This window comes from Dunckerocampus dactyliophorus, chromosome 12 (genome assembly GCF_027744805.1).
Source record: "Dunckerocampus dactyliophorus isolate RoL2022-P2 chromosome 12, RoL_Ddac_1.1, whole genome shotgun sequence".
Taxonomy (NCBI): Eukaryota; Metazoa; Chordata; class Actinopteri; order Syngnathiformes; family Syngnathidae; genus Dunckerocampus; species Dunckerocampus dactyliophorus.
Genome location: NC_072830.1, coordinates 5,195,044 through 5,212,373, shown reverse-complemented (window position 1 = coordinate 5,212,373; position 17,330 = coordinate 5,195,044). Strand labels below are relative to the sequence as shown.

Here is a 17,330-nt window from a genome sequence, read left to right as displayed (position 1 = left end):
GAAGCCGGAGTACCTGGAGAAAACCCACGCGCACACGGGGAGAACATGCAAACTCCAATCAGAAATGCCCAGGGGAGAATCGAACCCAGGTCTTCCCGATCTCCAGGTTGTTCCTGTATTGGCCAACGTGCTAACCACTAGACCACCGTGCGGCCAACCCTGAAATGTATTATCTTATCTAACAATTATCTTTATTCATTTATGTTACTTTTATCTTAGTTGTTACATTTTAGTCTTTACTTTTTCAAAATTCTAAAAATATTAATATTAGTATTTGTTTTTTTTAATTTTAGAAATAATCTTTATTCATTTATTTTACTTTATAATAATTATTTTTATTCATTTATTTTGCTTTGTATTGAAATGTTTTTAAATCGTTATCTTTATTATTGTGTTTTAGTCTTTTCTTAGTCGTTTTTAGTCATTTCTTCATTTTAAGAAAGTTTATCAATGTATTTTTTGTTCAAATAACTATCTTAATGAAGTTTCCTTTTATTTACTTTTAAAAATTGTGATTTTTTAAAATAATTATTGTATTTTAATCTTTAATTTTTCATAATTTGAAGAATATTTTTAATAATTTTAAGAATATTGATGTGTTTTATTTGAGCTATTTACTCAGAGAATTGGGAGCATTATTTTAGTAATTATCTTTATTTGCTTTACTTTGTATTAAAACATTTTAAAATCATTATCTTTATTATTGTATTTTAGTCTTTACTTTTTCTTCATTTTAAGAATATTTATTAAGGTATTTTTTATTTGAATAATTACCTTAATGAATGTGCTTTTTAAAATCATCATCATCATCTTTACTATTGTATTGTACTTTTTCAAAAAAAATGTTTTATCTTAATATATTTTACTTTTTCAATACCTAATTTAGAAATATTGAATAATAATCATATATTTATTTCCAAGCTCTGTTGACTTCACTATGACACATTCTTTTTTTCTTTTTTATTAAAAAAAATGATAGTAGGTAAGACAGGTAAAGACAGGAAGTAATGAAATGAAAGTAGTAAGTATGTAAAATTGAAATAAATAAAGCATTAGCATTTCCAATCATAAAGATCTTACTATCTGCGGTGGTGCTGCGTGAGTATATTATTATTTTTACAACAGAAATATTTCATGATGACGCGAACCACGAGGAAGGAGGTGCTCGTGCTGTCTGATACTTTGTGTCTTCTTCACAATGTTACAGTAGAAATTCTTCAAACGGGAGGGATTCATAACATTTTATCCTCTGCTCCACGCGTGACGCTACGTTGCTCTGTGTTGATGTGCTGGATGGAATGCGTGACAAACACCCAGAAGGTGCCCGCTGGCGTGCGTGGTGGTGGTCTACAGCCTAACATTTGGAGTTAAAATGTTTTGGACGTAACTCCCTTGTGTCTTTTGTGTTGCAAATGAGGTGAGAGCGTTGCAAATGTGGCGAGGTGGTGAACTTTGGGCGACCCCCCGGCCCTGCTCCTACAAGAGCACGGCGCTCACATGACGCCAAGGAATGTTAGCGTATTAGTGTGTAGCGTTTGTTTGTGTGTGTGTGTGTGTGTGTGTGTGTGTGACCTTTGCATCACAATGTCACAAGCCCCTCCCTCCCCACCACTTGGCCAATGAGGTTAATTTGCGACACCTTGGCTACTTTCCTTCTTCACAAACAATCTCTTATGAAAGCATGAAGGGAAGTGCTTTTTTTGAGTTTGCATAAGGAAGATGTTGGTACAGCGTGTTGCTGATGAGTATCTTCCTTAGACTTCTCTCAGCCGTGATTGCAATCTGTGCAATACTCCCAGCCGCTTTACCTCCTCCTTCTATTTTTATATCTTGTTATAATAAATAATCTTATCTCAGATGAGATTATTTCATGTCTTCCTCCTCCAGTTCCGGCCCCGACCGGGAGGAAATGAGCATCAAAGCGACAAAGACGCTCGCTGTCCCCGGCCAACCAGCTGGCTTCTAATTTTGGGATCCTGAGATCCAGCAGCCATGCTCTATTAGATTACATCCAAGGAGCAGAAGAGACAGAAGGTGATGGATTACACGGCCTAACTGGCAACACGCCGCACGCACTGATTGCACCGTGTGACCCGCAACAGCAGAAGACTCCTTTGCCGCCTCACACCGTCTTTCTGTGGCTTGGAGAGAATCTCACAGGAGAGTCCTGTGAATATTCTCCTTCATCCAGGTCATTGTATTCTCAGGACATTCAATCTATCGCAACTGGACTGTTCAGGTTGTCTTAGAAGATGTTTCGCCTCTCATCCGAGCAGGATTCATCACTTCATGCACAAAGACTAGGTGGGACACACACCAGTCAGACTAGATAGGACAGCTCTAGTCTGAAAGCCTGGTGCAAGATCCAATCTATTTATCCTCTCACGGAGGAGGCAGGTCCAGACAGGAATTGTTGGCTCTTTAGTGGTGTCAAATGGCGATCGATGGTTAGGATCCAATGGAGAGGGGCCTCTGCCCGCCAACGATGGTCGTTTGGGTGGTATCACCTTCGTTAGCATCCCATTCAGATGTAATGATGGCCTTGTTTATTTCTTAGAGGCTAAATGACTGAGTCTTTTAGGAAGAGATGAAAGGGCCGCATTGCGTGTGGGAGAAAGGTGGTGTCGTAGACCTTAAGAATGTGGATAGCTTCCCTCACTCCTCTTTCAAACCATCTTCTTCTCTGTCCAAGTGCTCTTTATCTTTGAGGTGCAGGTCGACCACAGAGTCTTCACCTCAAGAGTTAGATCAAGAGCAACAGTCCAGTTGCTCAAAGAAGAGCATCTCATCTTTTGAAGATATTCACTTTGGTCACAACATTAGGTACACCTACATTCATGACACACAATATTGGAGATGCATCAGGAACGCTGCTTTTCAGGTTGACATTATTTACACACAATAAATGAAAGTGAAGTGGACAATCAATATATTGCCATGTGCATGCGTGTCTGTTTTCCTCGTCTCTCTCCTCCAAACAGGCAGAAAAGGGGGTTCACTCTGTGCATTGCTTTCAGCACCTTGGCACATTAACTTTTAATACACCGATAACGTTTTGATATCTACTTTTTAAATTTTGATTTAAGTGTAGTCTGTGCACACCTGGAGGTAAGAAGGACTGAACAAATTAAGATTTGACCAACTATACCTGTTGACTGTAAGTGTAAACAAAGTGTAAAGTGTAAGTGTGTAAACAAAGATGGTAGAAAAGATGGCAATGAGATTTGAAAGGTGAGCGACCACACATGCTGGCATTGATCGGCTTAGCCTGTGACAAGCTGTTGTCAATTAACTCCACATTTTGTACACTATTTTTCATTCTCATGGCAATAAGGGACAAAGCGTGTCCCTTGTCAACTCAATACGGCATTCATACTTTTTACTTTTTAATGCGGGACGATTCTGTTTTTCAAGGGACGGTTGGCAACCCTAGCTAGCACATTCTGTCTGTGTCCCCTCACAGGACACAGACAGAATGTGTTGTTCGTCCTTTCTTCTTCTTTCCTTCTTCTTCTTATGTACCCATTAGTCATGTGCGGATCCATACTGAAATAACCATACTTGCCATAACTGATTTTTACGCTCTACAAACAATTCTCAAATCAAAATTTCGATACTTTAGATACTCAGTTATTTGAGGTCATGTATATCATTAACAGGAACACAGTGGAAAGTAACTAATTATTGAGATCTTAAATTAACCGGAAATGTGTTTTATAGTAGTTGTTAATAATTAATCGTTTATTTTAATAGTTGTATTATTTTAGTTATTTTCTTTTTTATTGTTTAAAACACCATTTCCACTAGAGAAGCATTACATCTTTTTATTCAAACTGACACCAATAACAATAAACCAGACCAATATGCTACAGATAACCGCTAAATTTTTATAGCTACTGTTTTTTGAAAATTTAGAGTAGTTTGTGCACACTTGGAGGTAAAGAAGGACTTCAACAAATTAGGCTTTGACCAACTGTACCTGTTGATTTGTCCTAATTCAAATATCACGACATTACTACTACCACATCACTGCTATCAGGAGAACCAGAGTATAGAGCGGAGGAAGCCACCTGCTGTGGCCCAGCAAGGTGCACTGTATTCAGGCACGCGCTCCGCGCAGCCGGTGTGACGCCACGAAGGTCTCTGGCAGACCTTCTGCACTTTTGAAACGCTGCGGCGCTGGCGTTTCAGGTGGCTGATAAGGTTTTTGTGTGAGCTCCATGGATTTTTTTCCGCTCATCGCGGAGCATTTGGTACAACGTTCTTCCTCTTAAAGTGAATGTTTGTTTACGAGTGAGCTCAGGGGAAGTTACGACTCGCCGTTAAGGTCATAGGCAGGAGAAAAAAGGAGCGCTTGATTTGCTCACCTGCACTGTACGGGTAATCTCACCTCATTGGAGCATTTTTTTCAATTAACAGTTATCTGAGCTATTTTTAATGTTAGCGGATTTATTGGTATGATGTCATAATTCCCGTCTGCTACACACCTCCCTACTGTATATAAAGTCTTGTTTTGTATTTATGGCATGTTTCCTGCTACTTCCTGTTTCACCACGTCAGCACGCCCACTCCTTACCATCGCTAAGCTTGTGGTGGACCAAGACTTTTGCACAGTTCTGTGCATTCTTGGACCTCTCTGTGCTCGCTCCGCTGGTGCTTGTGGTGCTGATGAAAGTGCATCCCAGCAGCGACATTCATCATCAGCACCATTAGCGTCAGGCGTGAAGCATGTCGGCCATCTTAGCGACCCGGCTGTCTTTCATCTAGCGTTGCTTCGCCTTTGACATCTGCACGCTCTGAAAATGAGCTGAGATTGCATTTCACTTTGTCATACTCTCTGCTCTGTGTGTGTGTGTGCGTGTGTGTGTGTGTGTGTGTAGGAGCAGGCTTAAGGGGAGGCAGGGTTAGTGTGTCTCTTTGACCAATCAATATATCTAGTGGGTCTTGCATGAAACCTTTTTTTTGGTGGTGGTGTGTGTGTGTGTGTGGGGGGGGGGGGGGGGGGGGGGGGGGGGGGGGGGGCAGTCAGCAGCAGAGGGAGTGGAATCACTCAGAACAATGGCATAATTGAAGAGGGGGGGGTGCTACGTCCCTGCATGTGTGGATGTCCACTGGTCTGGACATCCCACCCCAGCAGAGGCCTCACCCCCTCAGGCATGCAGCTCTTTCAGACAGGCTGGCGTACCCCCCCAACCAAGCCCCCCACCCCCACCCCCAACACACACACACACATACAGCATGTTTGTGTGTGTGATGAGCTGACATCTTGACTCAGAGAGTGTTCTGAAAGAGCAGTTTGACCTCTGAGTGGCTTTCTGAAGGGAGGATGAAAAACAAGCAGAGTGGTACCTCCCTCATTTGTTTGATTCATGGAGCAGCTGTGCTTTGACTTTGTTGTATTTTTCCTACATTACATAGATACATAGATATTTCATCAAATAGTGTCCTCCCCTCTATTTGATGCCATGCCTCAGTTTTCATGTTTTTTCATGTGTCCCCCTGCAAACACCGTACCTCTTCTTGAACAAATGCCTGCTACTCCTTCCACTTGATTTAATAAACACCCCCGTCCATGATGACAGGAAACAGAAAAATACCTCAATGAATTGCCACGGCCTTTTTCGACAAAGACAAGTGCAGCACCTCAAATAAATGCCTTACCCCTAGCAAATACGCATCTTGCCTGCGGTTCTCTCTGCATTTGAATACATCAGCGCCACTAGCTAGTACATGCGGGAAGAAGAGGAAATACCATATTTCCTCAAATAATAATAATGGCCAGCTGTGTCATCCATCCATCCATCTTCTTCCGTTTATCCGAGGTTGGGTCCCGGGGAAGCAGCCTAAGCAGGGCTGGCTACTTTGTCCAGCTCCTCCCGGTGGATCCTGAGGCGTTCCCGGGCCAGTTGAGAGACATCGTCTCTCCAGCGTGTCCTGGGTCTTGCCCGAGCAACCTCATTTGGTTCCTCTCAATGCGGAGGAGCAGTGCTTCTCACCTTGAGAAAACTAATTTCATCCCGCCCTCCTTTCGGTCACTACCCAAAGCTCATGAACATAGGTGAGGGTAGGAATGTAGATCGACCGGTACATTGAGAGCTTTGCCTTTGGGCTCAGCTCCCTCTTCACCAAAATGGACCGATGCAGACGACGCACCAATCTGCCTGTCCATCTCACGTTCCATCCTTCCCGAACTCATGAACAAGAAGACCCCGAGGTACTTAAACTCCTCCACTTGGGACGGGGTCTCATCCCCAAACCGGAGATGGCACTCCACCCTTTTCCGAGAGAGAACCATGGACTCGGACTTGGAGGTGCTGATTCTCATACCGGCCGCTTCACACTCGGCTGCGAACCGATCCAGTGAGAGTTGAAGGTAACGGCTCGATGAAGCCAGCAGGACCATGTGCAGAAAGTAGAGACCCAATCCTGCAATCAGGAACCCCTCAACTCCCTGGCTGCGCCTAGAAATTCTGTCCACAATAGTAATGAACAAAATTGGTGACAAAGGGCAGCCCTGGTGGAGTCCAACCCTCACTGGAAACATGTCCGACTGATTGCCGGCAATGCGGACCAAAGTCTGACACCGGTCATAAAGGGAACTAGGTGGTCCGGTGCCCCATACTCCCGGAGCAATCCCCACAGAATTCCTCGAGGAGCACAGTCGAATGCCTTCTCAAAGTCCACAAAACACATGTAGACTGGTTGGGCAAACTCCCATGAACCCTCAAGGACCCTGCCAAGAGTGTAGAGCTGGTCCACAGTTCCATGACCAGGAACAAAACCACATTGCTCCTCCTGAATTCAACATTCAACTCTCCAGCAGGGGTTGGCAACCCACAGCTCCGGAGCCATATGCTCTCTTCAGCCTCCTTGTTGTGGCTCCTTTCGGTCATGACAAAAGAAAAGAAAACGTTTTTTATTACTGTAATAATTATCTTCGTACTATTTTACTTTGGTTTATTTTATACCTTGGAGCTCGAAGTGAAACTTTAACATAGAATTTTTAAAAATGTTTATAATTAGTCAATTGTGTGTCATGTCCACGTCTATGGGCCTTGCCTTTACTTGCAGGCGGCGTCTTGAGTGTGCCGTCCCTGCGGTAAACTAACCATGAATACATCAAAAGGTAAATACTGTAATTCATCAATATTGGTCACAGATGCGAGACGTTTTTCAGAATGTTTTATTTATTTCAGACCAGTCAAGAAACGTTCCTCAATTTATGGTTGCTTTTTTAACACTGCCAAGCTGCAATTTTTTTTTTTTAAAGCGTCGCAAACTGCACTTCTGTTCGTTGTGTTCTGTTGTTGGAACGGATAAAATTTTAAAAGACTAAAACTCGTGTTATGTTTGCGGCTCCAGACAATTTTCTTTAGCATAAGAGGGGGCAAAATGGCTCTTTTGATAGTAAAGGTTGCCGACCTTGCTCCTCCTCTCCAGAACCCCTGAATAGATCTTACCAGGAAGGCTGAGAAATGTGATCCCACCATAGTCGGAACACATCCTCCGGTCCCCCCTCTTAAAAATCCAGAGGCACTACCCCCGATGTTTACACGATGCTGCAGAGTCAGCTGCAGCTTGATCAAATAAACACCACACCTTAAACAGGACAACAGTACAGTACAGTAGAGGAAAGTACACTACAATCGAGTAGATAGAGTACAATAAAGTAGAGTAGAGTGAGTAGCAGAGGTTGGTTAGCATCAGGGAAGAAGAGAAGTTGTTTTTTTGTTCCCCTGGGCTAGAGTTGCATTGAGCAGGACGGGTCGATGGATCGTCCTGACGCCCACTTTCATCTCCTCCCCTCCCCCCTCCTCCTCATCCTGCCTTTGGCTTTGTGCCAGGTGTGTTTGCAGTATGATGTGATGGAGATACGGGAGTTAGTCACACAGCAGCATTAGAAAACACGGCTACCAGCTAGCGTATTCAGGATTAAAGCAGACCTCTGATACCATCGACCACTGCAGCCCCCTCCCCTAAAAAAAGCATCAGGAGGAGGCATGCGGTGTTGTGTGGTCCCTTGGGGCGCATCCCTCTTATGTATTGATTATCCAGCAGACTGATGCACGCCAAGGTCACACAAAGCCTCACAAGCATCCAACCAGCTTGGAGTAGAACACAATACATCAAGTACTTTCTGTGATTGACAGATCATAGACTCCGCCTCTATATATATATATTTTTTTACCAAAACTGTGAATTTGCAGGGTGATGAATACTAAACCATTAATGTGCAAGCTTCCACTCTTCAAATAACATTACAAATCTTCATAACATAACAGGGTGGTAAACATGACCGTTGCTGGTTCCATCCTCAGTCCTCGTGCAATCGTTCAACATAGTCATTCTCCATTTTTACATTCCAACATTTAAGTACGCCCACATTTCCCAACCAATCAAAATGTTCCGCTCATTCAGGAAATGGAGGCTAGCTAGCGGCACTTTTCTAAAAATTACCACATTTTCCATCATTCAGTATTTTCTGTGACATTCTTTCCACTGAAAAAGAATGGAACAAATAAACAACATATACATATATGTGTGTGTGTGTGTGTATGTGTATGTACTGTATATATATGTATATATATATATAAACATAGCATATTATAGCATTCACATGCAGTTTTTACTGACATTGCTTCGTGTACTTCAGGGGTGTCCAAACGTTTTCCAGCGAGGGCCACATAGTGAAAAAAACGAAAGGATGCAACTTTGCATGAAGAAGTTATATATATTTCACAATGAAAGCGCAGCTCAATGTTGTCAACCCAATTTTCCAAAAATTACAACTTTATTTTTGGCATAATACTCTAACTTTTGTAAAAATAATGTATTTTTTCTTTAATATTTCATTCAAATGTATGCCACTAAGATTACATTATTTTTCATCATAATATTACAAGTTTATTCTCATAAAACTGCAACATTTTCTCGTTAGAATATGACTTTTTTCTCTTCATATTTTGACTTTGTTTCCATGCAATTATAGCAGTTTTTCCCATTTGTGCTGTTGGTTTTTTTCTTTGTATTATTATTATTATGTACTAAGTATTCCAACTTTCTTCTTGTCAATCATCAAAAATTACAACTTTGTTTGTTGTTTTGTGAAAGCGTCTTTTTAAAAATATTTTAACTAAATTCTACTACAAGGTGTCACATGAATGTAGGTGTCACAACATTACATTATTCTCATAAAATTCCAACTTCTTGTAAAATTACTGCTGATTTTTAATACTTTTTTGTTGTTGTGGTTTTTTTTTGTGTTTAGTTTTCTTGTTAAATAATATTTTTAGAATGTGCTGCGGGACAAAAAAAAAAAAAAAAAACAGTCGTGGCCTGCAAAGCACTTTGTGTGCAGGCCTGATGTAGTTTGTTTTGTGATTGGCCAATAAAACATCGGCGGTGTTGGCTGCTCTTCTTCACTACGTCACCAAGTCAGTCCTGCATTTGTACATTATAAAAGCAGTAAATGCATGATGACCTGTGAAATGAAGATAAAGCACAAGTCAAATAAAAAAATGATTGGAGATGTTAGTTTGAAAAGATGATGAAATGGAAGAAGTATATTTCTTTCTAAAGGGTGGTGTCGTGTTGGAAAAGGAAGTCGCATGAAGATGCCATCATGTTTCATTTGATACTTACTAATCCATACGTGTCGACTCTCTCCCGCCTGCAGATGGCCGACTGCAACATCTGCCGCGTTCTGTGGGAGCAGAGGTGGGCGGCTCCATGGCCCCGCTGAGCGGTGGCGGCGATGTGCATCATCGCAAGTCGTCGGCCCCCGTCCACTCCAGCCAGCCCGTCCTGTTCACCTTTGACGTGCCGGCTCGCCACTCGCACCACAGCACCTTGTCCAACAGCGCCCCCCAGGACTACCTCCTCCTCCACCAGTGCATGAGCAGGAAGACGGAGAGCGCACGGTAAGGGTCACCACCCTCGCATGTGTCCTGTGCTGCTTCCTGTTGGGGAGGGGGGAGTGGGGGCAATGCTCAGGCTGGCGGCGCATCCTGGCTGCTCAAGATGCACCCCCCCTCCCCCCCAAAACACTACTCTGAGGGCAAAATAATCCCAGTAAACACCTTTTTTAACTGTTGTTGTACCATAATCCAAGTTAGAGCAGAGAAAACCTGTTTATAACCTTCTAAATATGTTTTTAACATTATTAGAGCCCTCTAGACATGAAATAACACCCCATAGTCACCTTTATACTCAGATTACCCGATATAGTAGACATAATAAGAGAAAATAAGACATACAAGACAGAGAAAATCTGTTTACAACCTTCTAAATAAGCTTTTTAACATTATTAGAGCCCTGTAGACATGATGTAACACCCCTATAGTCACATTTACACTCATATTAACCAATATGGTGCATAGAAAATAAGACATATAAGACAGAAAACCTGTTTACAACCTTGTAAATATGCTTTTTAACATTATTAGAGCCCTCTAGACATGAAATAAAACCCTATCGTTCGTCCTGGCGTTGCAGTAGTGTTTTTGTATCCGTGTTAAAACGTATTGCTGCAGTCGTCAGTCATCGCAATTTTCCCCCTCCTTTATCTAACAAAGCGAAGATTCATTTTATTCTGGAATGGTGCCCGACAGCCGCGCAACTTCTGCCCTCCTTCTGCATGTCCAGAAGTCCAACCTTTTGTGCGATGATTGGCTTCCGCCGCCTTTTGAGTGCAGAACGTTTCGACGGCATTGTGGGTTTTGTCGGGGGGTAACTTGCAAACATACAAAGACTGTGAGCTGTTTGCTAGCCATGACACAACAGGAGACACGGCAGGGCGGCACGAAGGAGATTGATTGACAATGGTCTACAGCCAATCAGGATGCAGAAGACAATATGCGGGTTCTTCGTTAGCCAATCAGGACCCAGAAAACAACGCGCGTTTATACGCTGTTAAAAAAAAAGAACACAAATTGCACCAAAAAACCCTGCGAAACAGCGAGGACGTGAAATGTGAACTGGTGATGGAGCGAGGGAACACGGTACACCGTATCAAAAGCAATAAACTTTCTCAAGAGTATTAAAAATTGTAATTGGAATGTCAAGACCTTTTAAATCCAATTTTTTAAACACAAAAAAAGACAAAAAAAAACAATGAAAATAAAATGGACTCTAAGTTTCTTTTAGCAAAACTTAAATAAAAATCACAATCAATCACAATATTCCTAATTTTGATGTCATATTATTCCACTTACGTTGAAAAGTGAAGCGATCGCAACCAGTGTATTTTACAAAAAATGGTTATGAGGAGTTTCCAAAAGATTATGACTGCTAAAAGCAACACTGTTGCTGCCAACAGAGCGAGGAAGGACCGCTGACAGAATAATGCTGAGCATGTAATGGGCAAGTTAACACTGATTTATTATACTCAGTATACCCTAATAGTCTTTTCATTTATCAACACTCAACATTGCACACAACTTTAACATTTTAACACTTATCCATTTAAAAAATAAATACATTGGCGCAAAAACACTTTTTTTAAATATTTGAAATATGTCTTGTTGTATCTCATTGTGACCACTAGATGGCAGTGTTGACGTGAGTACTCAGGCAAGGACTGCGATGACGTTTAAGTCTGCTAATGTTGGCTTAATTATTAATATTTCATATTGTGTTTTATTGCTGGTGCTCGTGTGAGCATATCTAGCGTATTCCCTCGTCTTCACATCAGAGATGATTCAGGGAAGCTGTCGTTTGTATTCTCGTAAACACATTTTGAGTTTTAAGTTCATCTAACATGCGTGATTCATGCTAGCTAAAAATACCGATGTTCATGGTTAATATTTCAAAATAACAACAGCAAATAGCAATAACAATGATCAGTGAGTCCACGGCTGAGTGACTTTCTGTAGGTTTAGATTCCCGCCAGTCTGCCTCAGGTCGTGCGTATAAATCTGCTAACTGTTTCATCAGCTTTGTGCCTAAAGGAAGCTTTTTTTTGTTCGATGCTCCATGCTAATCAAAACAAGATTGATGAACGTTGACATTATTCCCATCACTGGCTGGATGATTTCATCTGTCTAAAAGGCACCCCCACTAACCTCCGCTTGACTTGACATAAAAAGGGAGGAGTCGTACGTTATGTAGGACGTTAAAAGTGTTACATTGACGGATGACTCAGCGTTTAACCATTACATTCATATATTGGTCATGGCACTAAAACATTAAGTCTGTGAAAAAAAAACATAGAAATGAGAAATCTTATAGTCAAGGGCATAAAACACAGAATTAATGAGGAATTCTTTATTTGTAACGACCCAGCCAGGAAATAAACAAGTCATCACGATAAAATCAGCAAACCCTGCTTGTTTTTATTGGAGCAGCTGTGGCGCCATCTAGTGGCCTAGGGGTACCTACAACTTTAGAGTAACGACATAAAAAAGTTGGTTCACCGCAGGGCACGGCGGGGACAAAAAACACACACAGACTCAAAATGTTATTATAAATTATAATCCGTCTGGCTGACGTGACTCAGGCAGCGTTAACAACCTACAGTGGCAGTTGAACACTACCTATCAAGGACGTGCTTGGTAGCTTTGGCTCTAGCTAAAGAACTCAAGTCCAAGGCGCCCATGGAGTGATGGCGGGGACAGATCAGTTGAGCCAATCGATGAGCTTGTGGGCGGTCTAGAGTGAGCAGCCGTTTTCCGGTAGGTCCTAGTGCTGTACAAGTATATTTTTTAATATTGTGTAACACTGTTTTTGGATGGTAAAAACAGCCTTTTGAAAAAGTGCCGGGGACATGCCACCCCTCCAAAAAAATGCTTTGGAAGTCATACTTAGACATACATGTAATCCAAATATCCTCAAAGTTTTAAAATCATGACACATTACACAGTCCACCTTTGTCCCTGCAAAGACGTTTGTGTACCACATTTGGTGGTAATTTGGTAAAACACCCTCAAATTGCAGTGGGTGTTGTGTAGCGCTGTGTGAGTCTATCAGATGTATGGGATAGGAGAAGTAATAGCAGTTAAGACAGTTTGGGTGTGAAGTTCAAATTTGTATGCTTTGGTGTTGCAGGAGCGCCAGCTTCTCTCAGGCCACAAGAAGCAACGTCTTCCTGGGGAGCGACTCGGCGGTCCAGAAGCTGTCCCACGGCTTCTCCCACTGTCTGAACGGGATGGGTGCTCAGCTGCACGGCTTCTACAGCCTCCCCAAGCCCGGCAAGCACCACCTCCCAGCCCCCGACGACTCCCCCCAGGAGGCCTGCTACGTTCTCCCGAGGGGCTACGGCGCCGAGGCCCTCGGCGGCCCGCCCGAGCTGGACCTGGAGAGCGAGGAGGTGTACACCTTCCAGACGCCTTGCAACACCTTGGCCTCCCACCCCAATGAGCGTCCTACCGACAACTACGACCTCCCCACGCCGCCTGGATCCTTCTACCAAATCCCGAGGACGTTTGATAAGAATCACAACGCGCTGACACCGTCCAGCTCAGAGTCGTCCTGCGCTCCCCCTCCCAGACCTCCAAAGCCCGGCTCGGATGGCCAGTGGGGGAGTCCTCACTCGCTGGGGAGCCAGAACGGAGAGACGTCGGTGGCGGTGTCTGTCATCCCGCGAAGGAATACTCTGCCAGCTGTGGAGAACATCAGGCTGCACAGAGGTAGCATGCTGGCCTGCGCTATTTCTTTAGCTTTTAGGTGTTGATGTTCTTTGTTCCCCACAGGCTCGTCCTTCCAAACCAGCAGCCATCAGCGTCCTTTACATTTCAACAGCTCGGGCCAGTCGGTGGAGTCGGTCAACGACGGCTTCAGCTCCTACCTGGTGAGTCACCCTGACCCCCCTTCCCTTCCTCACATCCACGCCTGCTTTCTAACGCCTGGGACTTCTGACCCGTCAGAGAGCCAGAACCCCACTGACCCGCTCAGACAGCGGCAACTCGGACGACAACTATGTGCCCATGAATCCCGGCTCATCGCCGCTGAGCGCCGCCCAAGCGGAAAGTCCCAAAAACGTCTACATCCCCATGAGCCCCGGCCCCCACCACTTTGACTTCCCGGGGTTCTCGGCGACGCTGCCGGCCCGCAAGGGGAGCAGCGCCTCCTTGTGTCAGAGACCGGGACGCCTCAGCGACGTCACACCGCCGCCCATCAACCGCAACCTCAAGCCCAACAGGAAGTGTAAGAGAAACACTGAAACATCGATGAAACGTCATTTAGTGTCCTCAACGCACCTGACATACGTTAAGAAAGAACAGTATTTTTAAAAATTAAATATATACAGTAACATTTCAGAAATTAAACTGAGTAAATAAATACATAAAATAATAAAATACATAAAATTAACATTAAAAAAATAAAATTAAAAAGACAAAGATTTTTTAAATTGAAAATTAAATGAATAAATAATATAAATGTAAAATATAAAATGTAAAAAAAAATATTAATGTAAATAAATAAATAAGAAATATAAAATAAAGTTAACATGAAAAAATTAAAATAAAAAAAGAAGTATCTTTTAATTATTTCATAATTTTTTGACTTTTTATTTATGTACCCATCCTCTTGAGGAGCAAATGGGCATCCATTGTTTGGCTCTCGGGGAACAGATCTGGGTGGTCAGCATCTTGGTCAGTGAAGCATCCATGTGGGCAACCTTGGGGGTGAAGTGCTTTGCCCAAGGACACAACAGCAGTGACTGGGTTGGAGGAAGCGGGATGACCGAGTGTGCTCTTTGTAAACATCGAAGAAAGTTGTGCGTCTTCAACAAATCTAACGTACGTGTTTTTTCTTAATGACGTTGATTATGATTCCTCAACTTGCATTTTGGTTTTTTTGCATTGAAGACAACGAACTAATTGTCGGAACCAATTTATCATTCAACGGACCTAGCGTACATGTTTTTGTAAACATCAAAGACTATACAGTAGTCTTCAGCCAGGCTAAGATGATTTTGCTTCTTCACAGAACCTGTGGGTTGTGTTTCCACTTTGTCTCATGGTTTTTTGTGTCATCGACGAAGACGGTTAACCTAACATGCATGTTTTTGTAATCATCAAAGACAATTTTCTATCAGTCATATGTAAGTGTTGCACAATTGTGATTGTGCGGTGTGAGTGTATGTGTCACGAAGGCCTTCTGTGAGAAGCTATTTGACACTGAGCCTAATAGACGGAGTCTGTTGGACTCATAAAGTCCACACATAGAAAGGCCTGGCCTGCATGACCTAGTTTTGACCCCGCAACAGTCTTGTTGAGCAGTGCGGTCCACTGCACCACTGTGTCGTCCGTGTCAGTAGTCTATTTTTTTTAACTTCATTTGTGCTGACAGTGCGCCTTTGTGTTCCGCAGCCAAGCCAACACCTCTCGATTTGAAGAACAACGGCTTCATTGACGAACTGCCATTTAAGAGCCCAGTCACCATGTCTTGGACCCGGCCCATGTGAGTCTCATATCAGGCCTCATTGCACACTCACACACACACACACACACACACACACTCACACACAGCAGTGTGTTTACGCCTGAGGTCAGAAGGTAAATAGCTGACGTTGCAGCGTGCATTTCTGCAGGCCAGCTATGAACTCCATGTCCTCGCAGCGTTGTCGGCCCATCTCGACCCAAAGCATCACCAGCACCGACTCGGCAGACAGCGAGGAGAATTATGTGGCAATGGTGAGAGTTGCGGGTGACTGGTGTTTAGTGACGCGGGGCGCCGTTTGTTGCTAACCAGCAGCCATCTTGTTTGCAGCAGAACCCAGCCTCTACCTCGCCGGCCGTGAGCGGCACCAGCAGCCCAGCCCTTCGCAAGTGCGGCAATGTCGACTACCTGGCGCTGGACTTCCAGCCCGGCTCGCCCTGCGCACACAGAAAGGTAAACTTGCATCTGGATGTCCAGTAGTTCCACAAAGCATTTTGTCTTGTTTTAGAAGTTCTGTTTGTGTTTGAGTGCAGCTTTTCACTTCCATGCTGATGGCTTTCCTTTTCTTTGCCGCACTGCCACTTAGGAGACATCATGAAGTGTAAAAGGCATTTCATCTTTTTATTGCTGTATTTTACATATCCTTCATGTGTTCTATGTACAGAGTGAGTAACTTAGGAGTTCATTTAGCTATCAGTTACGGCAGGGGTGTTCAAAGTGCGGACCCTGGCCAATTTGCAGCCGGCGGCTGTTTTTTTATTGGCCTGCGGCACATTGTAAAAGTATAAATTAACAAGAAAACTAAAAAAAAATAAAAAAATTTACAAGTTAATAAATGAAGAGGAAAAAGTTGTAATCTCATGAAAAAAAGTGGTAATTTTAGGAGAATAAAGTCATAATATTATGAGAAACAAACACAACTAAGTTGTAATTTTTGGAAAACATTATGAGAATAAAGTCAAAATAAGAAGAAAGCTGAAATATTTGGGAAAAAACAGCAGAAATGGAAGAAATTGATAATGAAGTCAAAATTATTTCTAATGAGAAATAATGTAATTTTAGGAGAATAAACTTGTAATATTATGAGGAAAAATAGCGTCCTTTTAGTAGCATAGAGTTGAAATATTATAGAAAAAAGATTTTTTTCAGATTTTCTTAAAAGTCCTAATATTATGAGAAACCAAAAAACACATTTTTGGAAAATATTATGGGAATAAAGTCAGAATATTATGAGAAGAAAATTTCCAAGAAGAAAGTAAAAAAAAATTGAAAAGAACAACAACAGAAATGGAAGAAATTGCTGCAATTTTACGAGAATAAAGTCAAAATATTACGAGAAAAAAGTTCAGAATCAGAAAAAGTCACTTTTTTACGAGAATAAATCATGTCATTTTAGTAGCATAGAAGTAGCACAGAGTTGAAATATCAACAAACATTTTTTATTTTTTAAAAGTCTTAACATTATGAGAAACAAATAAAACAAATGGTAATTTTTGGAAAATATTATGGGATATTAGGGTCAAAATATCATGGGAGGAATGTTTTTTTGTGTGCTCCGTGGGTTTTGTCCCCCTCATCGTGGCACATTTGGTACGTCCTTTCTCTTAAAGTGAATGTTTGTTTACAAGCTCAGGGGAAGTTACGACAGGCCGTTGAGGTCACAGGCAGTAGAAAAAAAGGAGTGCCTGATTTGCTCACCCAGACAGCACGGGTAATGTCGCCCCTTTGGAGCGTTTTTTTTAAATGATCTGAGGTATTTTTAATGTTACCGGATTTATCGGTATAAGGTCATAATTCCCTGATATCGTCCCGATAATTATCGTGCAATATAAATAAACAGTACTACTTTATGTTATTTTTATACTGTTAGTCCTAACAGACTGTGTTATATTCTACTTCAAAGTAGTTGTGCAGCTAAGATTTCTGTCCTGTTTACCTTTTATTTTGCT

General features: G+C 42.3%; 1 protein-coding gene across 2 annotated transcripts in view; it reads left to right on the top strand.

Annotated features, from left to right (window-relative positions):
* gab2 (GRB2-associated binding protein 2) overlaps nt 1-17,330 on the top strand; it is a 48,647-nt gene that overhangs the window by 28,267 nt on the left and 3,050 nt on the right. The window contains exons 3-9 of one of the 2 annotated variants that reach the window (XM_054795159.1): nt 9,677-9,920; nt 13,045-13,625; nt 13,689-13,786; nt 13,863-14,142; nt 15,312-15,402; nt 15,533-15,635; nt 15,715-15,834. In XM_054795159.1, the coding sequence (XP_054651134.1) occupies nt 9,677-9,920; nt 13,045-13,625; nt 13,689-13,786; nt 13,863-14,142; nt 15,312-15,402; nt 15,533-15,635; nt 15,715-15,834 (1,517 nt within the window). Of the gene's footprint in view, nt 1-9,676; nt 9,921-13,044; nt 13,626-13,688; nt 13,787-13,862; nt 14,143-15,311; nt 15,403-15,532; nt 15,636-15,711; nt 15,835-17,330 lie in introns of both variants that reach the window. The other variant, XM_054795158.1, reaches the window with a different exon arrangement.